The 22,008-nt window shown below is 45.4% G+C and overlaps 1 protein-coding gene and 1 non-coding gene across 4 annotated transcripts in view; one reads left to right on the top strand and one right to left on the bottom strand.

Moving 5' to 3' along the window:
* The window catches only part of NOD1 (nucleotide binding oligomerization domain containing 1), a 69,168-nt gene extending 61,648 nt beyond the window's left edge, over positions 1-7,520 (top strand). For all 3 annotated transcript variants that reach the window (XM_047694816.1, XM_047694814.1, XM_047694815.1), the window contains one exon: positions 6,496-7,520. In XM_047694816.1, coding sequence (XP_047550772.1) covers positions 6,496-6,568 — 73 coding nt within the window. In that variant the 3' untranslated portion in view covers positions 6,569-7,520. The remainder of the gene's footprint in view (positions 1-6,495) is intronic.
* A 10,706-nt stretch (positions 7,521-18,226) lies between these two features.
* On the bottom strand, positions 18,227-18,295 carry LOC125081560 (small nucleolar RNA SNORD2). The gene has a single exon (XR_007121754.1). It is a non-coding gene; the product is annotated as a small nucleolar RNA SNORD2 (small nucleolar RNA).
* Positions 18,296-22,008: the final 3,713 nt, after the last annotated feature.

Below are 22,008 nucleotides of genomic sequence, written 5' to 3'. Positions count from 1 at the left end.
CTCCCAGGAATAGTCTGGGAAAGCAACCACCCTCTTGTACAGGCCGTGAGAATGGTCTCTGGACCATTCTCTGTGCCTCTGGTCTCCCAGAGGATGCCTGGGATGTGTCTAGTACAGACCTGCTGATCTGTGACATGAGGCAGGTGCTACTGGAATGAGATTCCTCCAGCACTAAGGAGCAACAGAGGTCTCTCCCTTATGGGCTGGGACCTCTTATGACAAACTTCCCTGAAAGCTGGCATGGCCAGACAGAGCACGCTGCTTGTAACTGTGTATCTCGGGTCCCCCGCCTATGAGACTGGCCACCAAGATGCTCCCCAGTAAGTGTGCTCTTCCAAGTGGTGGAGACCAGCAAAAATATGCCCATGGGTCAAAAAGCCAAGCTCTTAGGACACAGAACTAGACGAAAGGAAGAATTTTATATTCACATTAACAGCCCTGCCTAAGCCTTGGGTCTCTGGGGGCCAAACCAATACCTAGAAGGGCTATGCCTTGGGGACCGTGTAGTGTTTATCGCATACCCTGGTGCATGGACATTTTCTTGAGGCTGGCGGGGGACTGAGTGTCAATCTAACCCATTCCATGACCAGGTTATCCTGACTGGGGGTCTTTGAGTTAGATGAAAAGCACTGTAACAGCTTCTAAGTGTTGACACGTGACCACCAATTTTGCAGCTTGGGCTTCCAAGATGTTTCTTTAGCAACAGCCTTTACCTCATGTGCACATTAACCTACAGCAAAGTTTGTCTAAAGAGACCCTGGTTTGAAGAGAACCATGACCTCACCAGTCCATGAGGCCAGCTACACAGTAGGCTTATAGGACTGAAGCCTGCATTCTGTCCTGTGAGAATTCCTTCCTGTGACCCTCAACACAAAAGACACAGATGAAAGAAAACTGTGACCATCTCTGGGAGGAAATGATCAGTCACCCAAGAGTACTCTACCAATTCTTCCCAAAAGTTGCTCAAGCGCAAGGAACTAGTTCTACAGTATTTTCTCCTGCTAACTGAATTTAGAGAAAGAGTCTTACCACTCATTCCACCAGACCCTGCAGACAGAGAAGCTGGGAGGCTGGTGTGGTCAGAAACCTTACCTTCTGCTGGCTGTGCGTGTGTCAGCTGTCCCAGATCTCTGTGCGACAACAGCCCCAGGGCAAGCAGCTGGCCCCGAGAATGAGTATTCACCAACCACACCAGCCAGAGGGAAGGAAAAATTCTTCCTCTACCCTTTAGTTTCTTCCAATGGGACTAAGAGCTACATTTACATAAAACAGATTAACCAGAGGAAAAAAACACAAAGCTTGAGACCTAAAGAGACGACCAAGGCAGGCAGTTTTTAGAGGCAAGGAGTAAATTCATGAGGAATTGACAGGACAAAGAAAATTTAACTTTGGGAGCTCCAATTCATAAGGAATTCTAGGCAGAATTTGGGGTGTGATACTAAATTAGTAGACATTAACAAGTATTGTCTATACATTTTTCTTAGCTCTAAATTTTCTATGTCTAGTGATAAGAATGTCTGTACCTCCCTGGCACAGGGAGGGTGCCTTTCACATGGGAGATATTTCTTCTGCTTTCAGAGGGACAGAGGAGGGTCTGAGGGTCCTTCTTGTACAGGTTGTCTGTCTTTTTTTTTTTTTTTTAAGATTTTATTTATTTGACAGAGAGAGATCACAAGTAGGCAGAGAGGCAGGCAGAGAGAGAGGAAGGGAAGCAGGCTCCCCGCTGAGCAGAGATCCCGATGTGGGACTTGATCTCAGGACCCTGAGATCATGACCCGAGCCGAAGGCAGTAGCTTAACCCACTGAGCCACCCAGGCGCCCCAGGTTGTCTCTTAAATACTATTTTATTTAAAATAACAGTAAGCCACAGTGGAGCAACCTGCCCTTAGCCCCTACAAAACCAATTCACTAGAGCTCTTTCACAAATTCATTTTAGTAATACCACCCAGAAACAATATCTCACATTTATGACATACACACATACATACAAACACACAGAGGCGGTTGGTTAAGCATCTGCCTTCAGCTCAGGTCATGATCTTGGGGTCCTGGGATGGAGCCTGACATCTATCATGTTCTCTGCTCAGCAGGGAGCCTGCTTCTCCCCTCTCCATCTGTGTTCTCTCTCTCTCAAATAAAATCTTAAAAATACACAGGGGGCGCCTGGGTGGCTCAGTGGGTTAAAGCCTCTGCCTTCGGCTCAGGTAATGATTCCAGCATCCAGGGATCGAGCCCCGCATGGGGCTCTCTGCTCAGCGGGGAACCTGCTTCCCCCTCTCTCTCTGCCTGCCTCTCTGCCTACTTGTCATCTCTGTCAAATAAATAAATAAAATCTTAAAAAAAAATACAGAGGCAAAGACCCTATGGTTACTAATATTTGTGGATTTTTAAAATAAGACTTTTATTTGTCCCTGGAATCAAGCTTAAGGAGGCTGTACTGGACTTTGAGCACAAGAGCCCTTTTTAGCAGTCTGTCCTATAAAAAAGCCTCTTTTTCCCCCCTCTGTCTCAGGTGATTGTGGGCTGTGTTTACATTTCAAAGACATGATGAATGTAGAACTTCAAGGGACAGAGAAAGAATGTAAGTTCCTCCAAGAAGGACTAGGGTTTCCCAAGTCTTTGAGATAAATGAGGGAAGTTTCGGAATAGGTAAATGAATAGGTGAATTTTGAGTTGTGCCTAGAATGGACTTTCATTTTTGGGGTCGGCGGGGAAGGTAAGGTAAGGACAGTTGCTCCCAATTTCTCAAATTGGGCTATAACTTTAATGATATCCTAGATCAGCCCACCTATCCCAGCTACATTCTCTCCAATTCATTTCTTTCCCTCTGGGTACATAGTTGAACTTCAGAGATTTCTGGCAGTACTGAATAACCCTTGGGTTATTTGGTGTTAAGATGGGTTCCCAAAAGAGGGTACAAAGGATATTACCTTCCCCAAGTCCAGAGTCCCTCCCACAGACAGCCAAAAGAATAACCTGCACGTCCCAGGCCAGCAGAAAGCCAAGCCTGGTTATGCAAAATGAGACAAGGAAGAGGGTGGCAGCTGCCCCCTGGGAGAGAGGGCATCAGTGAATGATGGGTTTGGATTTGGGAAGAAAAGGGCAACATATGGTTTTCTTTTCCCTTCTCTACTGGGCACTGCAGGCACCTTCAGAAGTGATTCTGATAAGCATTTTCACCCTTTGCTGGCTTCTGCCAGTTTTTCCAGGGTCCCCTGTGCAGGCTCTGCTATCTGCTGGAAGTTCCCACTGGCTATTTGTTTTTTTAAGCTATTTATTTGAGAGAGAGGGAGAATGAGCACTAGCGGAGGGAGCAGGATAAGCAGGCTCCCTGTTGAGCAGAGCACAATCCCAGGACATGCCCCCAACCCTGCCACCAATCCCAGATCGTGACCCGAGCCAGTGAAGGCAGATGCTTAACTGACTGAGCCACCCAGGCGCCAACAGTTTACAAAAAAATTCCTCTTCCGTTAACTCAGAGGGACCAGTATGGGGGCGTGGTACCTGTAAGGGCCGTGCCTTGCCAGTTTTGTTTCTGGTGATATTTTCAGAGGAGGAAAGGCAATGCAGACAGAGAATCAGCAGCGTGAGTCCTCAGAGGACAAAGGCGGCAACAGGCATTTCTTCTTACTTCCTTTAGGTCCCTCTTATACCTTTAATTTTCGGGAGGCTTTTGTTAAATCTTTTTTTTTTTTTTTTTTAAGATTATTTATTTGTCAGACAGAAATCACAAGTAGGCAGAGAGGCAGAGAGAGAGGAGGAAGCAGGCTCCCTGCCAAGCAGAGAGCCCGATGCAGGACTCGATCCCAGGACCCTGGGATCATGACCTGAGCCAAAGGCAGAGGCTCAACCCCCTGAGCCACCCAGGCGCCCCTTGTTAAATCTTTTAATTCATTTTTAATGACACTAGTTCGAAATTTTGAAACCTTCTGGAGTTTCTGCTTGCCCGTGTAAACATGCACCCTGTTTGCTTTGAGAACCGGGGCTTTCCATGGCGCTTCTCAAATGACTTTGTCTACTGGGAACGCTCCCCATTGTGACTGGTGTACTGCTAGGGTGTTTTTAGTACAGTTTTGCCATTTCTGCAGATACTCCCAGCTCCCAGCACCACGGGTTTTAGACTTAAATGAGCAGGTGTGCTGGAAGGCGGCATGTTTGACTCTTCAGAATTTAGGGATCCCCTTAGCTAAGCCTTGGGTATACAAAACAAGACAAACATGTGCACTTTAACACACCAGCAGTAACCAACCACAGGGTGCTTCCCTGGACTGGCAGAGAGAAGGCCGTGCCCAGCACAGGCAGTTCCCTGCGTGGACTGACCCAGTGGCCTCCATGGTAGGGACTGTGGACTGGAAATGGGGAATGGACTTAAGCAGCAAAAGCCCAGTAAATGAGGACTGCGGGTAGGAACTGGGAAGGGATTCCAGCGTGGACTGGTGGGCTGAACCCAGGGCTAAGGATGGGTGCTCCCTGAGAGCACCCCCCAACCCCCGTCACCTTGGACTGGAAAGCCAATTAGGTTGGTATCTCGAAGGCAAAAAGGGGAGGAGAAACCAAGAGGACTCACCGGCCGTGGCACCCGGGCAAGGGCAAGAAAGAAACGTGGAAGGGCTCGCGGGACACAGTGCCTGTGATTCTCACCGTCCCTGCAGGGCCCTCAGGAGCTCGCTGTGGACCCCAGGGCCGCCACCACAGCTGTGAAACAAAATTCAGCCGCGTAAATTGGAAGGTCTGATGGGCTTTATTTAAATAATTCACAAATCAGGCGGCATGCTGTCTAGCAAGCAGATAGAGCTCTGCTGAGCCCAACAAGAGAAATGTTTTGGAAAGTCAGAGAAGGCATTCAAAAGGGGGCATTTACTAGCCAGAAATGCACTGTGTAGGCCAGGTTGTGCTCCTAAGGAGCAGAAAGGGCTCAGGAAGTTTCCTGGTCAGGTTGCCTGGCTAAAGGCTGTATTCCTGGGGCGGCGGAACTGCAGTTTGATTAGGTAGTGAGTTCAGTTTACTGACCTGGGGCCTTTACCTCAGTGACAACACTTGGGGCCTGCGGGTTGTTTCTTAACAACAACAAAAGACCACACAATCCATGGTCACTGCTGTGTCCGTAGGCCTTAGTGTTGCATCTTCATTTGCTGACTAACAGGGCTGGAGTGCCAGGCATGGTGCTAGCACCATCCAGGGGTGACCCCAGCAGACCTGCATCCATCCATGGCTTTACCCCTAGTGAGCGAGATGCACAGTACCTCATTCAAGCAATTCTTACGAGTGCTGTACAGGAGAGAGCTAAGAAGGGAACCGAACACAGATGAGGTTACAGGGCACTTCTCCCTAAGGAAGTGGCATTTAAGCTAAGCCAGGAAGAATGAGTAGGAGTCAGTCAGCTGTGGGGAGGGGAGAGTGTTGCAGGGAGAGGAACAGCATATGCAAAGGCTGTGAGGCAGGAAGGAGAAGCATGGTATCCTTGAAGAACAGCAAGATGTCGCTGTGCTCCTGGGGTTCAGAGAGTATAGAAGGGACAACGGGAGGCAGAGGACTTGGGGCATACTAGACCATAAGAGATCTGTGGGTCATATTACATATTCTGGTCTTTATCCTAAAAGCAATGGAAAGTCCTAGAGGGGTTTGAGGTAGAGGGGGGGATATGATCAGATTTGCTTTATAAAAAGACCACTCTGGCTCCTCCAGGAAAATGGATAGGAAGAGGCCAGACGGTACTGCCGTGATCCAGAAAAGCGATGATGGAGCTCAGACCACCATGGTGGCAGTAAAGATATGGAGAAGTTTCAGGGAGGCATGCTGGGGATGTTTAGAGAGTAAGACACAACTCTGGGATAGACCGAGTACGAAGATGAGGAGGAAGGAAGGGATCAAGGCTGATCCCCAGGTCACTGACTTACACAGCTGGACGAAGAGTGGTTCGACACTGAGCCAGGGGCCCCGGGCCGGCATGGCCCCCTTTCGGTGCCTGGGAGGCATTGAAGTGAAGGTGTTTAGTAGGTGGAGGCACACAGGAGAGGTCTGGGTTGCAAGCCCACCGAGGTAGGGATGAGGTCGCCGGGGGGCAGTGATAGGCCCTTCCCCCAGCCTGAAGGAAAGCCAATATTTAGAGGCCACATGCAGGAGAACAGGGGAGGGGACACAGACGCAGTGGCAGACACAGGAGAAAGCCAGAGAGCCTAACATCAAGTCAAGTGAGCGTGGAGTTTCACGGAGGCCGAGGGCAAGACAGCCAAACGCCTGTGCAGGAGAAGATGACCAGGCCTGAGAAATGTCATTAAGTTCAGGTTCCTAAAGGCTATTGATGACCTTAGTGAGAGCCAGTTCAGAGAGTGACAATAGCTGGAAAGGAGTAATATTATCACACAAGAGTCCGAACAGAGCACGTCCCTTAACTTCAGGGCCACATGAAGAACAGGAGTGTGTCAGGAACACATACCAGCGAGGCCCCCACAAGTTCCTACCATTTTACTTATGTTGTTTGTTTTTCTCCAACAGCCTAAATGGAAATTTGATAAAGCCAGAGGAAGCCAAAGTCTTTGAAGACGAGAAGCGGATCATCTGCTTCTGAGAGGCCGCTTCCAAGTGTGGGGTCCACGCCCCGGGGAGGAGCCTTCCTGCGCAGCTGTTAGTTTTGCAGGGCACGAGTGCGTCTGCTGAGCCGTTTAAGTGACTGTAACTACGCCACGAAGAGACACGGCGCATATCCAGGATATTTTTATCGGACATGAGAGGAGTAAGACTGAGCTCAGAACTGGCCCTCAGGACCAGGGAAGATAGTTAGTCATGCTGTCCCCATGGAAGAGTTGAGGACATGGTAGAGAGTTAGTGCCAAGCTTCTGGCAGAAAAGGTGGTCAATAAACAAGTTTTTTTTTGTTTTTTTTTTTTTTTAACCTGGAACCTTCTCTTCCTCCTCAGTACCTCCCAACAGGTTGATGGCCTGCCCACCTTTCACAGCTACAGATTAACTGACATACACACAGGGTCGGGATATGATGCATCCAAGGTTTTGTCAAAGGCTCCTTGTAGGCTTCTGTTTTAGTCCTTGGGTCTCAGTATCTGTTGACAGATCATGGGGTGCTCTCTTAGCAGGTCTAAGAAAAAGGGTGGGGTCTTCGTGATGCTGAGTTTCTGCTTGGGGCTTTCTCATGCTGGGCTGACCTCCTTAGGAAGGCTGATAAGGGTGGGCCCAAGTGCTCTGCACCAGGAGGAAGAACCCATGCCCATCCTCCAAAAGGAGTAAGGCCTGGTTTGTCTTTGTGGCCCTGGGGTCCAAACAGAACCTTCTCTGTCTCTTGCCCTCCTGAGGAAGGGAAGTGTCTCTCTCCCTGCCGCAGAGCAGTTGTGAGGATGACTGAACTGGACTTAAGGCTGAAGGAATTGCTGAGAACCCAGCTAGGAGACCATGTCACATGGACCATCATGGCAGGCACGTGCTGGCTGTTACATGGGGGAGAGGGTGGTGATATTACCAGATAACTTGTTCTTTTGCCAAGTCATTTAATAAAGTACTGAAAACATTTCTAATTAGAATTTTCTAATTTCTAAAGGAAATTTTGCCTGAGAAGCACGGTAGGATCTCTGGCCTCCATGCCTTGACTCCCTTCAGAGATACTCACTGTGCTGGTGGCACCCTGGTGTGGGGTGCTGTGTGGAGCCTGCTGAAGGAAGGCCAGAGGTGTCATCGTTATGGTCCTTTGCAGGCCTCTCCACCTACTAAGGGATCAAAAAAAGCCAAGGACGCAACTGAGGCCTTTTCTTCTACCTCACCTCTGAATCCACACAGCTGGCTTCTCAGAGGAGCAGACTCAGTCAGGGGTGGCTGGGGCCAGGATATGCTGCACGGGCCAAATTCCACAGTCCTCACCACCATGCCATGCTAGTCCCTGGTGGCCAGGCTCAATGTCCACTAACTTCTGTGGCAGCTCACAGCTGAGTGGACCTGTCACCCACTGTGGTAAGAGGCAGCAAGCCAATAAGGACCAAACATGAGAGGGAAAGGGACGGGGGGAGCCTTCCAACAGTACCTTTTTCTCAGAGGTCCAGTCTGGTTTTGTGCAGCAGCCCCTGTCAGAAAATGGCAATTGAAGTTAGCTCTGAAAATCCTGTACAGTCATTCAGCCACATGGTGGCTGTTCCCCTAAGGGGCCGCTTTGGTAGCTCTGAGTCAATCTTCCCCTCACCCCAGATCTGAGTATTCACCTAAGAGTCACCCCCTGAGGCAGCAACTCTCTCCCTACCAGAGACTCTAGGCAATAGGTCTGGAATGAACGTGGTGAGCTGAAGGCTAGGGGTGCTTAGGGCAGACTTCAGACTTCCTCAGTAAAAGAACTATACTTCTCAGTGGACAGATTCAGACTTCATTAAACCACTAAGGCTTAATTTTTGGGAGACTAAAGTTTACTTAGAAACTACCAAATGTACTGCTTTTACAGATTATCAAGATTAAAACTGCTGCCTCTAAGGATATTAGAATCTGTGCAGTGTTGGCTTAAGTTCTGTTTGGAAATACTTCTGGTCTTCTAGATGGTGAACAACAGAGTTTCTATTTCTTCCAAATTTGTTGGAAAGTCTCTCCATTATTCACTGATGAGCTTCTGTGCAGAGAGGTGGAGACTTTTCCTCATCAAGAAGACCACTGAAAGTTGGGGAAAAAAAATTAAAAATTCCACAATGTAGGATAGGACTATTTCTTTCCACAGGACACCCTGGTTGGTTTTGGGAAAGAAAACGACAGCTCCTCTATTTCAGACCTGCAACCATGGCATGTCATTTGGAACCTACCCAAACAAAACAAAACAAAACAAAAAAAACAACAATGTGGAGTCATCAAGTGGCTTTGGGCCAGGTGCTAAGGATCGGAATCTCAATCTGTGTCTTGAAAGCTGGGCCTCCTAGGGATGTCCCCCCACCCCCCAGGGCAACTATAAGCATCAGACACACGGATGCTGGAAAGCGGGGTTGCCACTCAGTACACGTCGCTAGCCACCGTGAAACCAACGCTGCTCATTTCTGCTCACGGGGAACAGCCAGACAGATGGTTCTCTTCTCAGCTCCAAGGCTTAGGGAACTTCCTGACAAGGTCACCTATGGGCCCGAAGTTCTCAAAGTCAGGTCCAAGAATATTCCACTTCAAGCAGCTTGGAACAGTCTAGCTTCGCCAGCAAAAGGCACAGCCGTCAGCCTTCATCATTGTCACCCAAGAGCCCTACCGCTGCAGTGGGACTCACCCAACAGAGGGACGCGATGCCGCGTCGTCGGCCATAGAACAGAGCAGGAGCCCACGAGCCTCCGCCGGGTGCCCCCTCTGCTCCCCCTCTGGATGCAAGGGGCTCAAGGATCTTTTGGTCCACTTCCAGGTGTGCCACGTCTATATCCGGGAACTACTTTTCCCTTACAGGAAAAAAAAAAAAAAAAAAAGACCCTCGCCCTGGAGCTGAAAGGCAAAACTGTCATCATTAGGTCCAGAAAGGGTGATGTTAATGAAAATGGAATTTGCTGGTGAGGTGGCGGAGGTCGCGTTTCCATAGAGATGTGCTTGTAGCAGCACCGCTGTGTCCCCGAGGCCATCCCTGCCCTATTCTCTCAGCCTTAAAACGCACCTGACTGCACGCAAGAGGAGCTTAAAACTTTTCCAGGCACTTAACACTGAAAAGGTTATGGGCCCCCAATGATCTGTAACAAGAAATTTTTTAAACAATAGTAAATGATAAAGCAAGTGCAAGGATGTTAGGCAAGTTTTTCTCATGACTACGTGGGTGGTTTTTTGTTTTTTGGGTTTTTTTTTTTTTTTAAATAACAAAATATCAAAAGATCTCAACGTTTTTTCCTTGACTTTTTCTGCCAGTGCTTTGGTTATAAAAGCAGTAATCACAATATTAAAGGAAATGTTTAAAAATAATGCTTATAAATGACATAATACTAAGTTACTTTAATTTTTACATGTCGTCTTCCCATGTTCTGCCTACTTTGTGACATTTTCCCCAACTTTTTTTTATTGTGGTTAAATACACAAAAAATTTACCATCTTAACTATGTTTAAGTATACAGTTCAACGGTATTAAATATATCCATAATGTTGTGCCACCAACACCACCATCCAGCTCCAGAATTTTCTTAGAACCCTAAAACTCTAGGTTCATTAAGGAACTCCCCATTCTCCTCCCTCCCCAGCCCTTGGCAACCACCCTTTCTGTCTCTAGGATTTTAACTCTTCTAAGTACCTCATTAAGTAGAATCACACGGTATTCGTGTTTGTGGTTTTGTTTTGTAATTAACTCATTTCATCTACCACGATGTCCTCAGGTTCACTTTCCATATTGTTACATAGGCTTTATAAGGATCCTCTGTATCCCGTTGGTTTGCTTAATTATGCACCAAATATTAGAAATCCAGTCTTCCAGATTGGTTGTGGTGGTGATTATTTCATACAACGTCTCTGTGGAAGTAGAAAATTCTTTAGGACTATTTCTTTGGAGCAGGATTATTAAGTCAAAGATTCTTGCTATGAAATTTTCTTTTTCAACTTATGTCAGTGCATAAAGTCTAGAGGTGTACCAAATGATTTAGAAGCAGATGAAAGTTACAGGACAATGTAATGTGAAGCCAGCAATGTCTCCTATGACCCTGTCCTGGCCCGCGACCCTCAACAGTGTTTAGGCACTGCCCCTGTTCCCCCCACCCTACAGATTATAGCTACAGACTGGCACCAATGAGCACTACAACTTCCAGGAAGAATGAATCATCCACGAATCATCTGTTTGAAACCGGTACTGTGCAAGATAATAATTCATTAGTGTAGGTATCACTATCTTCAAAATCAGTTTTCCTTAAAGAAAATATTATGTATGTGTATACATGTCCTTGCTTTGCCAAACAGACCTAGTGTGACTAGACCCATTATACTGACTCAAATGGAAACCACCTCTTCCCAACAAGCCTACGAAATAGGAATTACTTCATGAAGGAAGGAAACTGAGAACCCATGACTACGGGTATAGGTCTTCGTCCTAATCAAGATGTGTATAAAAATGTGCGCCTGGTGGGCAGAGGGAGCAAAACCCTTCAGGAAAGGGATTTTGGCAAATGTAGCAAGCCGCACCTGGCGACACCTGAGAAGCTGAGCTCAGATCAATTCTCTCACTCTACCACCCCGGAGACTGGTGTTGGAGCAAAAGGGACTTGCCTAAGGTCACACAGTGTATTACTGGTAGAGCACAGCTAGAACACAGGCCTGTCTGGTTCTGTTTTCCTTCTGTTCTGATAGTTTGTGCCCTTCAGTTCATTCTGCAACTGACCTTCTTCCTGCTAAGTCTGATAAATCTGGTCCCAAGCCACTAGGGCAACTTAAAATAAATGCTCACCCTAAGAACACAGATGGGGTCTCTTTAGTGTCCCTGGTGCTAAGAGTTACAGGACTCTGGAGTCACATTTTCAAACCTCACTGAGAGTCACAAGGCTAGGAAGATCCTGGAGGAGTTTCGGTGACATGAGTCTGACTCTATAGAGCCAACAAATTCCTCATTGGCCACTCATCCTCCATCCCCCAACCACAGATCTGGGCCAAAGGAAATAAGTGGGGGCATTCCAGAGAGCTAGAGAAGATCCTGTTTGGATGGTTTTCATCACAAGAGGGCAGCATGTGTCCAGCAAGTAATTAATCCATTGTGCCAGTGGCTCCCACCAATCCAGAGGTGCTGGGGGCCTGGTGACATTGTTCTTTAAGACCCCATACCAAGTACATAATGTTAAAAGCAAGTTCATTTTAAGCCCATTCACCCTTGTGTCCAAAGACATTGGAAGGCAGAGAGTCGGCCCCACGGCTCCGTGAAGAACAGTACAGCAAGTCTCTGGGTGGTGAGGATTTAGGTTCACATCTCAGTGCTATCAGGAGTTGTGTGACCCTGGACAAGCAACTTAGCTTTTCTGTGCTTGGGCTTCCTATTGTAATACTAGTACTCCCCTCAGAGGGGCATCAGGTTAGAGGAGTAAATTAACTTAAGAAAAGCACTTAAGACAGTGCCTGACAAGTAGGATGGGCTCCAGAAGCAGTAACTCTTATTATCTGATCAGAACCTTTTCCTATGGCCTTAATGAGCACCAGGGATAAGGCAAGAGAAAAGAGGGGCCTCTGCTGGGCCATCCTTCCCGTCCCTCAGAGCCCCTTGAAAACAGTATCTCCATATTCAGACCGATTGCAAGCTCTTGACTTTTAAGCAGCCTAGGGCCAGAAGCCATTTCCAAGGCTTAACACCTATGGGATCAGAACCATTCCTTATACTTGACACTGTCTTTTTTACTTTGTTCAAGGACCCCATATCCCTATCATATCTGGAAACATGGATTAGGGAGGCCAAAAGTCTGTTTACATTATGATTTGAGTGTCTTCTCTGGCCTTGCCCACTAGAGTCATAAGTCTGAAGGTCATTTCTTTGATGTCAGCGCATGGTTCTCTGTTTCTAGCATTCTTTACTTTCGCTCGTTAACATTGCTACTGATCCCCCAGCCTGTTGAAGAAATGAATGATGGGAGTCTTGAGAGGAGAGGGAGGAGAGTAGCAGGGGAGGTAGAGAAGGGAATAAACCAAATCGAATCGGTGAACTCCTGACTTGACTCCTGACTTGCACCCAGCTTTGGCCACTCCTATCACCTTGTCCGGGAACCAGCCCAGTGTGTCTCAGGCCATCAGCCCGGTGTCCTGGCCACTGATGTCTATGGTGGCAGCAGCTCATCATCTGAGCAGCTGTGGAGAATATACCAGCCGCCCACTGCTGCTTTTATATTTCCCAGTGGGTTTGATTTTCTATTCCCCACATTCCTAGGCAATGTGTAAGGTCTTTTTCCTTCCATCAAGATAATGCACTTATTTCTAATTCATTTTCCCAGGAGGAACCACTGGTGATCAACAATATTCTTCCATTTGAATCATCTAGGCCAGTGTTTCTCAACTTTTGTTCATCATTGCCCCTTCAAGGAGACTTTTTAGACATTTTTTTCCCCCTAATCCCTCTTCCCACCATGAAATTCTATATTACACTGTATTTCTCTTTGTGGCCCCCTGGGCACACACCATTGAATACCCAAGTTCTTTTTGGTCCCACATGAATCAATTTTCACCCTCTTAGGGGTAACATCCTCCCGGTTGAGAATGCTTGATCCAGTCAAATCCTAGATAATTCTTATGACCCTTGCCATCCCTAAGAACCCCACTGTCACCCTAAAGACCATTTGCCTTTATACACATTATTCAGCCTCCAATCCAATAAATTTTAGTAGTTACAACATTCTTATTCTCTCCTTCACTCTTTTAACTGTCTTGAACCAAGTTTAATCATTGTGCAAAAACACTGCTCGTGTTGTTTAAAAAAGTGCCAAGTGTCAAAGAGGAACGAACAGGCTGTCCTCACAGGAAACTTTCCTACCTGATGCATTCTGGTACCAGCAGCTTCAGAGCTGAATTTCAGAGACTGCCACCAGGCCTTCGGGTAGAACCTAAGGTTGACCAAATCTGCCTTTGCTGTTGTCCCACTTCCCTTTCTCACTTCCTAATTCCCTTACCCTCACAGCCCATCCAAGAGATCCACAGAACCCAAGCCTCTGCCCACCCCAGGGTGCTTACTTTTTACATTAGCTCCTCCTGCTCAGCCATCTCCCTCACAACCCCAGAAAAATTCCAGAACACATCTGGCTCTTTTGAAAGTGATCCCTGCAACATCTTAAGCAGAGCTGAGAAAGCTCATCCATCCATTCATCCCTTCTTTCCCTCGCTCCCTCCACCTCTCCTCCCTCTCACAGATAAATACTGAATACCAGGGCGCCTGGGTGGCTCAGTGGGTTAGCCGCTGCCTTCGGCTCAGGTCATGATCTCAGGGTCCTGGGATCGAGTCCCACATCGGGCTCTCTGCTCAGCAAGAAGCCTGCTTCCCTCTCTCTCTCTCTCTCTGCCTGCCTCTCCGTCTGCTTGTGATCTCTCTCTGTCAAATAAAAAAAAAAAAAAAATACTGAATACCAGACTTTATCCCAGGCATTCTGGAGGATGGTAAGAATACAATGGCTGTGTCTGGTCTTTGATTTTACCCTATTTACAAGTTAACCAATTAGACTGTTTCACGGATGCTGGCATGCCACATGAGACTCCTGGGTCAGAGACACAAGACTTTACCATCCACAAAATAGCAGAGAGCTGATGGCCAATAAAATGGTTTCAATAAGGATATTAGTCAACACGGAATGTTTCTGTAATGTCAAAGTGAGATTAGTTCTGAAAAATGCCCATGGATTTAGTGACATGGAGGTTAAAGGTCACCTTGGTAACAGCCATCTTGGTAAGCTGACAGCAGGGAAGCCAGACTGGAATGGGGCGAGAAGTAACTGGATTAAGGGTATCTTTCTTTTCTTTTCTTTTTTTTTTTTTTAAGATTTTATTTATTTATTTGACAGAGAGAGATCACAAGCAGGCAGAGAGGCAGGTAGAGAGAGAGGAGGAAGCAGGCTCCCTGCTGAGCAGAGAGCCCGATGCGGGGCTCGATCCCAGGACCCTGAGATCATGACCCGAGCCGAAGGCAGCGGCTTAACCCACTGAGCCACCCAGGCGCCCCAAGATTAAGGGTATCTTTCAAGAAATATATGAAAGAGAGAAGACTGGACAGTGCTCAAAGGGGATATGGAATCTAGGGAGGGTTACTTCATCTGAAGTAAGACCAGTTAAATAAGTGTTAATTGGGAGGGAGAGATAGGTATACACACACACACACACACACACACACACACACACACACACAGAGAGAGAGAGATGGTGACTGAGAACTGTAGACTCTTGAGGTGAGCTGGACCAGGGCCTGCAGCACAGATGAGACAGAGAGGCTCTCACACGAAGCAGGGCTTGGCCAGGGTGAGGTGCAGAGTGATGGGTGTGTGAGGCTGGGAGGAGGATGCTGGCATACTGCCAACATCCAAGGTGAACGCTGGACTTTGTGAAACAATCATCTCTACAGAAGGAAGGGAACCAAAAACAGAATAGAGTAGAATGTATTTCTTCTAAATGTGGAAACGTTTTTCATGACAATTTTTGCCCCTTTTGATTTCTTTTGTTTCTGAAAGACAAAAAGAAAGATATTAAGTAAGCAGCACTTACAGTCTTCCCCTCACTGTCCTTCCTCAGCAGAAGACTCCAGGGCCTACCATCACTGAACATCACGGAAGGAAAGAGGTCAAGGATACCAAGAGTTTACTGGAATTGTGGCAGACTCCCTTCTTTGGGTCTCACAATATGTCAGACCCTGTTCTAATCACTTATATATACTCCTTCCCCCCCCACCCCCCATCCTCACAGTAACCCTATGAAGTCAAGGAAACTGAGCTATGGAGAGATGAAAGTAACTCACCCAGAGATCACAGAGTGAGATGGCAGACCTTCCAGCATAGGCAGTCTAGCTCCAGTTGGTGTGTTCACCCACATACACCAAGCTGCTATTACTGAGGACCCAGTAGAGTAATCCAGAGAGGAGCAGAGGTAAGAGGCTCCAGAGGGAGAGAGATGAGGAGACAGTGACCCATTAAATCTCAGGTACAATGGGCCCCCTTAATTTGGACCGTAAGCTAAAACATCGTCACTACAGTGGTTTAAACAAATGATTAAGACTCATTTATTTAAATGCCAATTCTACTCAACTACATCTATCATGTATCAGTAAATATTTCATTTTTATAAATAGGCCCGAAATGTAATTGTGAAACAAAATCAATATGATTTTTATTCTGACCAACAGTGGTATCAGAACTTGATTCAGTATGGAAACAGCCTCATAGTGGACTAGATAATCAAGTAAGTGACCAGGGTTTACAGGTATCTGGATGATTTGTCCAACTTGTGCACTATTACTATATGTATGGCAGATTCTTAGGGCAAATGCTCTCCAATAAACCACATTTCCCTCTCCCTAGGTGACTTGCAGCGGGTCACGAAATGATACAACCGGCAAACACATGCAAGCAGGAGCCTGCAAGGGGCTTGCAGATCGCAGCTTGTCCTCCCTTGGGGCTAGGAAGCCTTCCATTGCCATGTGAATCATCTCAGGCAAAGCTGCCAGAGACACGTGGGCCGGCCAGCAGCCAGCCAGCTCCTACCTGCAGACATGCGCAGCTCAGGCAAGGCAGCCAGCTGCCTCAGCTGCTGGCCAGAGCCCCGTGAACAAGTCTAGGCGACAGCCTGCATTTCTGAATCTCAGGACAGGGAGTTTAATAAGGCTGTGCTTTTAAGCTACTAGATGTTGGGGTGGTTTGTTACTCAGTGAAGGATAATTGAAACAATACATAAAAATTAAGGAAGGCGAGCTGCTGTGCTTAAAGGACCCCCAAATGCACAATGGCTTAAATACAATAGAAATTTACCATTCCTAAAAATAGTTCAAGAAGGTTTCATATGGGTGGGAGCGGGGGCTCTGCTAAACACACTCAGGAACCCAGGCTGTCAGTTTTTGCCATCTTCGATGTGTGGCTGCCAAGGTCAGCTAGGTACCATAAACCAAAGAGCAGACACAGAGAGAGCATGGAGGACAGCACATGGGAAGCTTTATGGACCCATTCCAGAAACAGGGCACATCTCTTCTATTTGCATTTCAAAGGTAGAACCCAATCACATGGCCAACCCTAACTGCAATGAAGGAGTCTAGTTCTGTGCCTGGGAAGGTGAGGAACAGCCTGATGAACTCACAGTTTGATGCTACAGACTTTTATTAGCTTTCTAGGCACAATGAGAACACAGGGAACCTAATCCATGTAAATCTTCATTTCTTAATCTACAGCACAGGGAAATAACTGTTTTTGCTAGGTTGTTATAAGGATTAAATGTAAAGCACTCAGTAAGAGTGTCTGGTACATGATAGGCATTCAATAAATGGTAGCTATTAGTTTTATTACTGTTACTAAGTTGAATGGTGTGAGAAATCAGAGTATGAAGAGAAGGAGTTACACAAGCTACCCAGAGAGCAGTACCATTAGTCGTGACATGTCCAAGTGCAATCACGAAAGTCTAACTCAAACCAGTGTTACCCAAAAAAGAAGGAGATTTATTAGGACAGAAAGACAGGGTCTAGCTCTTCATGTCAAAGAAAACCTGACAAACTAGAACCTTCTCCAAGACTTCAGAGGTTGGAACTCTTTTTCCTTCTCATGTTATATGCCACATACATAGATCTTTGCTTCATTCTCTCCAATGCCATACCCTTAGCATGTTTCAACAAGCTCCAGAATTTTTCTGATTTTCAAATATATGATAATACTGTTGTAGTTGTATTTTTCAAGAGTGTCTGTTGGCCATGAGTTGGTAACTGCTGAAGTTAGGAGATGGGGACATGGGAGCTCACTACACTGTTCTCTCTACTTTTGTATACATTTGAAAGTTTCCACTAAACAAACAAAAGAAAACAAAAGCACAAGACTGATCTAATCTTGACAGAGATTCAAGAAGAAGAAGGGATGCACTTGATGGCCCATCTCATATCACATTTGAAACAGTGATTTTCTGCTTTGGTGCAAATTGTGTGCTACAAGGGAAATGCTGCCACCATGATCAGCATTATCATCTGTTTGGCTGTGGTTTCTCTGGATTTTGAGAGAAATAGCTAAAGTGATCTACAGACAACAGGGTTTGACAGGGTTGGAGGAACTCAACTACGGCCTTGTCTTGACCTGACAGCTGGAACACATTCGCCACTTTCCTCACATCTTATCACCTTAAGAAAGGTAGAGATGGGGCGCCAGGGTGGCCCAGTGGGTTAAGCCTCTACCTTCGGCTCAGGTCATGGTCTCAGGGTCCTGGGACTGAGCCCCGCACTGGACTCTCTGCTCGGCGGGAGCCTGCTTCCCCGCCCCCCCTCTGCCTGCCTCTCTGCCTACTTGTGATCTCTGTCAAATAAATAAAATCTTTTTAAAAAAAATTTAAAAATTAAAAGAAATGTAGAGCTATCTTGGCTGCATTTTCCTTAAGCACCTTCATAGTTAACAGTCTCAGGAGAGAACAGAGCAGAGAAAAAACACAAGAACTACAAAAACTACAGATCTACTTTCTAGTGATGAGGACAACAAACTCAGGGTAGTCAAGTATGTATTAAGGGTATCTAATCAGAATAGCCAATACTCCAGTCAGCAGCAGAAAATTTAAAAAATAGAGGTGGACAACAGCTAGCGATTCCTCTTTCTAGTAAGATTTTTTTTTTTCCCCAAGTAGCCAAGTGATCAGGAATGAGTATTCTCTTCATTTCAGGCCAGTCCCGAAAGGTAACTGCCATCATTTCACTACAGGATGTATTTTCTGAGGGGAAAAAAAAAAATTTCTCTGTCTTACATTCTTCGTAATCATATCCTACGAACTGGTTTATCTCATCTATTACACTGACCACATAAAAAATAAGGACTGAGGGTAAAGATGCTGATAATCTTAGAAAAAATTCTAAGGATATAGGAAGCCTCTGTCCAAAAAGAAAGAGCATATTGGAATATAAGTTTTACAATTAAAATCTTTGCTTATCAGTCTTGATATTCAAATCATTTTGTATCCAAGTCAGATTTCTTTATTTTCACAAAGGTGGTAGACTCCTTTCCAAAGATAGATATCACAACATATTCCATCCCAATTTTTTTTTTTTTAACTATGTAATGTTAACATTCCTTCCATTGGGTGGTAGAGTCTATGTCTTCTCCCTGTGAACCTGGGAAGAACTTGTGTCCCCCTCAACCAATAGGGTACAATGGAAGTAACTCTATGTGACTTCGAGACAAACTGACAAGGAAGTCATGCACTTCTGCCTTGCCCTCTTGGGGCAACTGTTCTTGGAATCGAACCACTGCACTATGAGGAAGTTATGCAACTACAAGGACATGTCTGTCAAGTGTAGTTGTGCTGGCAAATGTCCTCCACTGAGCCCCAACCAACCCCTAACATAAAGTGGAGGCTCTGGAGATCTGGTTTCGACCCTTCCCCGCCCAAACTGTGACCCCCTGAACTGGAAATGGTGTATACACCTCAAATTCCTTGAATATCCATATTCTTAAGGCTGCCTTTTCTGAGACAACAGCAGCTGAGTACAAGCTCCAAATAATCTATAAACCTCTTCAGTGTTCCTGAAACCTTTCCTTCCCAGTGTTTCCTGGGACTTTTGAATTCTGATCAGTTTGTACTGTTCTTCAGTGAAATTTTGCTTCTAAGCATTTAACTCAGCATTCCTATTATCTGTCTGGTTGTCCACAGTCTTATCTGTCACTCATCTATAAGAGAAAAGCCTATAGGGAGGGACACAGACCAGATAAACTCAGTGAGGCTGGTCCTGATGGCTGATGAGTTCAGGACATCTCATTTCATCAGCCCTGCATCTTTGGAACAGACTTTGCCTTGGGTCATTATTAGTTTGCTAGGGTTGTCACAACAAATTCAACAAACTAGGTGGCTTAAAGCTGTAGATACTGGGGTGCCTGGGTGGCTTAGTCAGTTAAGTGTCTGCCTTCAGCTCAAGTCACCATCCCAGGGTCCTAGGATCTAATCCCACATGCAGAGCAGGGAATCTGCTTCTCCTTTTGCCTCTCTCTCTCTGTCTCTCATGAATAAATAAATAAAATCTTTTTTTTTTAAAGATTTTTAAAATTTATTATTCAATAGAGAGACACAGCAAGAGAGGGAACACAAGCTGGGGGACTGGGAAAGGGAAAAGCAGTCTTCTCTGCTGAGCAGAGAGCCTGATGCAGGGCTGGATCCCAGGACTCTGGAATCGTTACCTGAGTCGAAGGCAGACACTTAACAACTGAGCCACCCAGGCACCCCTAAATAAATAAAATCTTTTTTTTTTTAAGATTTTATTTATTTATTTATTTGTCAGAGAGAGAGAGGGAGAGAGAGTGAGCACAGGCAGACAGAATGGCAGGCAGAGGCAGAGGGAGAAGCAGGCTCCCTGACGAGCAAGGAGCCCGATGTGGGACTCGATCCCAGGACGCTGGGATCATGACCTGAGCCGAAGGCAGCTGCTTAACCAACTGAGCCACCCAGGTGTCCCTAAATAAATAAAATCTTAAAAAAAAAACCCAAAAGATACCGATTCTCTTATAATTCTGAAGATGAGAAGTCCAAAATAAAGGTGGCAGCAGGGCCATGCCCACTTTAAGGTTACAGGTAAAAATCTTTGGTAGCTTCTGGTGGTCACTGTAATGTGGCCCTCTTTGGCTTATACCAGCAGTGCTCCAATCTCTGCTGCTGTCATTACATGGCCCACTTCCCTCCTTGTGGGTCCCTGCATCTCCAAACCTCCCTCTCCTGATAAAGACATCAGTCACTGGACTTAGCGTCCACCATGATCCAGTAGGACCTCATCTTAAATTTCCAAATAATGTCGCATTCCCAGGTAGCTGGGGTTTAGACTTCAACATGACATTTGAAAAGACAATTCAACCCACAACAATCACCTTTCAAGAATTTTAAGAATTAACTCTTTTTAGTTAAAAAAAAAAAAGAGCTTAAAAAAAGGCCTGTTTTGTTTTTACATGAGTTCTCCGATGGCAAGAGCTGGTCCTTGGCCAGATGCTGGAGACACGTAGTTGCACAAGCACATAATCAGTGCAGTAATGCTCATGAAGTCTTTGTAGTCGAAGTCTGCATTCAACTTCAGATCAAATACCTTTTCTTTCATGATATCCTATTATATTGATAAATCATGGATACAACTTTCCAAGTTGCCCAACTGCCTCAAGGATAATCAGGGATTGCTGTGGTCACTTGGGGGAAATCTGACATGAGCCAATTGTTCACTTGGCATCTTGGCACAAAAAGGAAACAAAATCCCAACTATAAAATGGTATGCTTCTAGATTCTATCTGAAATGGTATCATGTTGATAACGGTAAACTGTGATTAAGTTACTTACGCAAATGTAACCACTATCAAAATTATACAAAGAAATAGACTTAAAATACCATAAATAAATCTAAATGAAATACTAAAAAATGTTCAGGTGACCCACAGAAGACAGCAAAGATCAAAGAGGAACAGAAGAAAGAAACAAAAAAATAAAATAGACTTAAATCCTAACATACCAATAATTACATTAAATGTCAACAGTTTACATACGTGAATTAAGAGAGATGGACACAATGGATAAAAAAGGATTTTAGTACCTATAAGGAAGAGAAGAGAATTGCCAACATCAGGAATGAGAAAGGAGATAGCAGCAGACATTACAGACCCAGTGGACAGTAAAAGGATAGTAAGAGAATATTACAAACAACTCTAAACACATAAATTCAACAACTTAGATGAAACTGACAAATTCCTCAAAAGCTACAAACTATCAAAAGTTACCCCAAAGGAAAGATAACTTGAATAGTCTTATAACTACTAAAGAAATTGAATCAACAGTTTAGAACCTTTTGTTAAGATATCTCTAGACTAAATGATTTTAGTCCTGAATTGTACCAAACATTAAAAGAGTAAGTAACAGCAATTTTACCCAGTTTCTTCCAGGAAACAGAATAGAAGGAAACACCTATAATTGAGTTTTGAAGGGTCACAAGATAGAAGATTCACATACAAAAATCAATTAAATTTCTGTATTCCAGCAACAAACATATCAAAACTGAAATTAAGACCCACAAAACCACTTATAGTTGCTCCCCCTAAAAGAGAAATACTTCAGTCTAAATCTTTTTCTCTTTTGATTCAGTTAGCCAACATACAGTACATCATTAGTTTTTGGCATGGTGTTCAATGATTCATTAGTTGCATTTAACACCTGGTGTGCATCATTATCATGTGCCCTCCTTAATGCCCATCACCCAGTTACCCCATCTCCTCACCTCTTCCCACAACCTTCAGTTTGTTTCCCGGAGCCAAGAGTCTCTCATGGTCTGGCTCCCTCTCTGGTATCTAAGGTCTATAAGAACTTACCAAACTCAACACTCAAAAAACAAATAATCTAGCCAAGAAATGGGCAGAAAACATGAACAGACACACTTCTCCAAAGAAGACATACA

This window comes from Lutra lutra, chromosome 11 (assembly GCF_902655055.1).
Source record: "Lutra lutra chromosome 11, mLutLut1.2, whole genome shotgun sequence".
Taxonomy (NCBI): Eukaryota; Metazoa; Chordata; class Mammalia; order Carnivora; family Mustelidae; genus Lutra; species Lutra lutra.
This window is presented reverse-complemented; position numbering and strand designations above follow the sequence as displayed.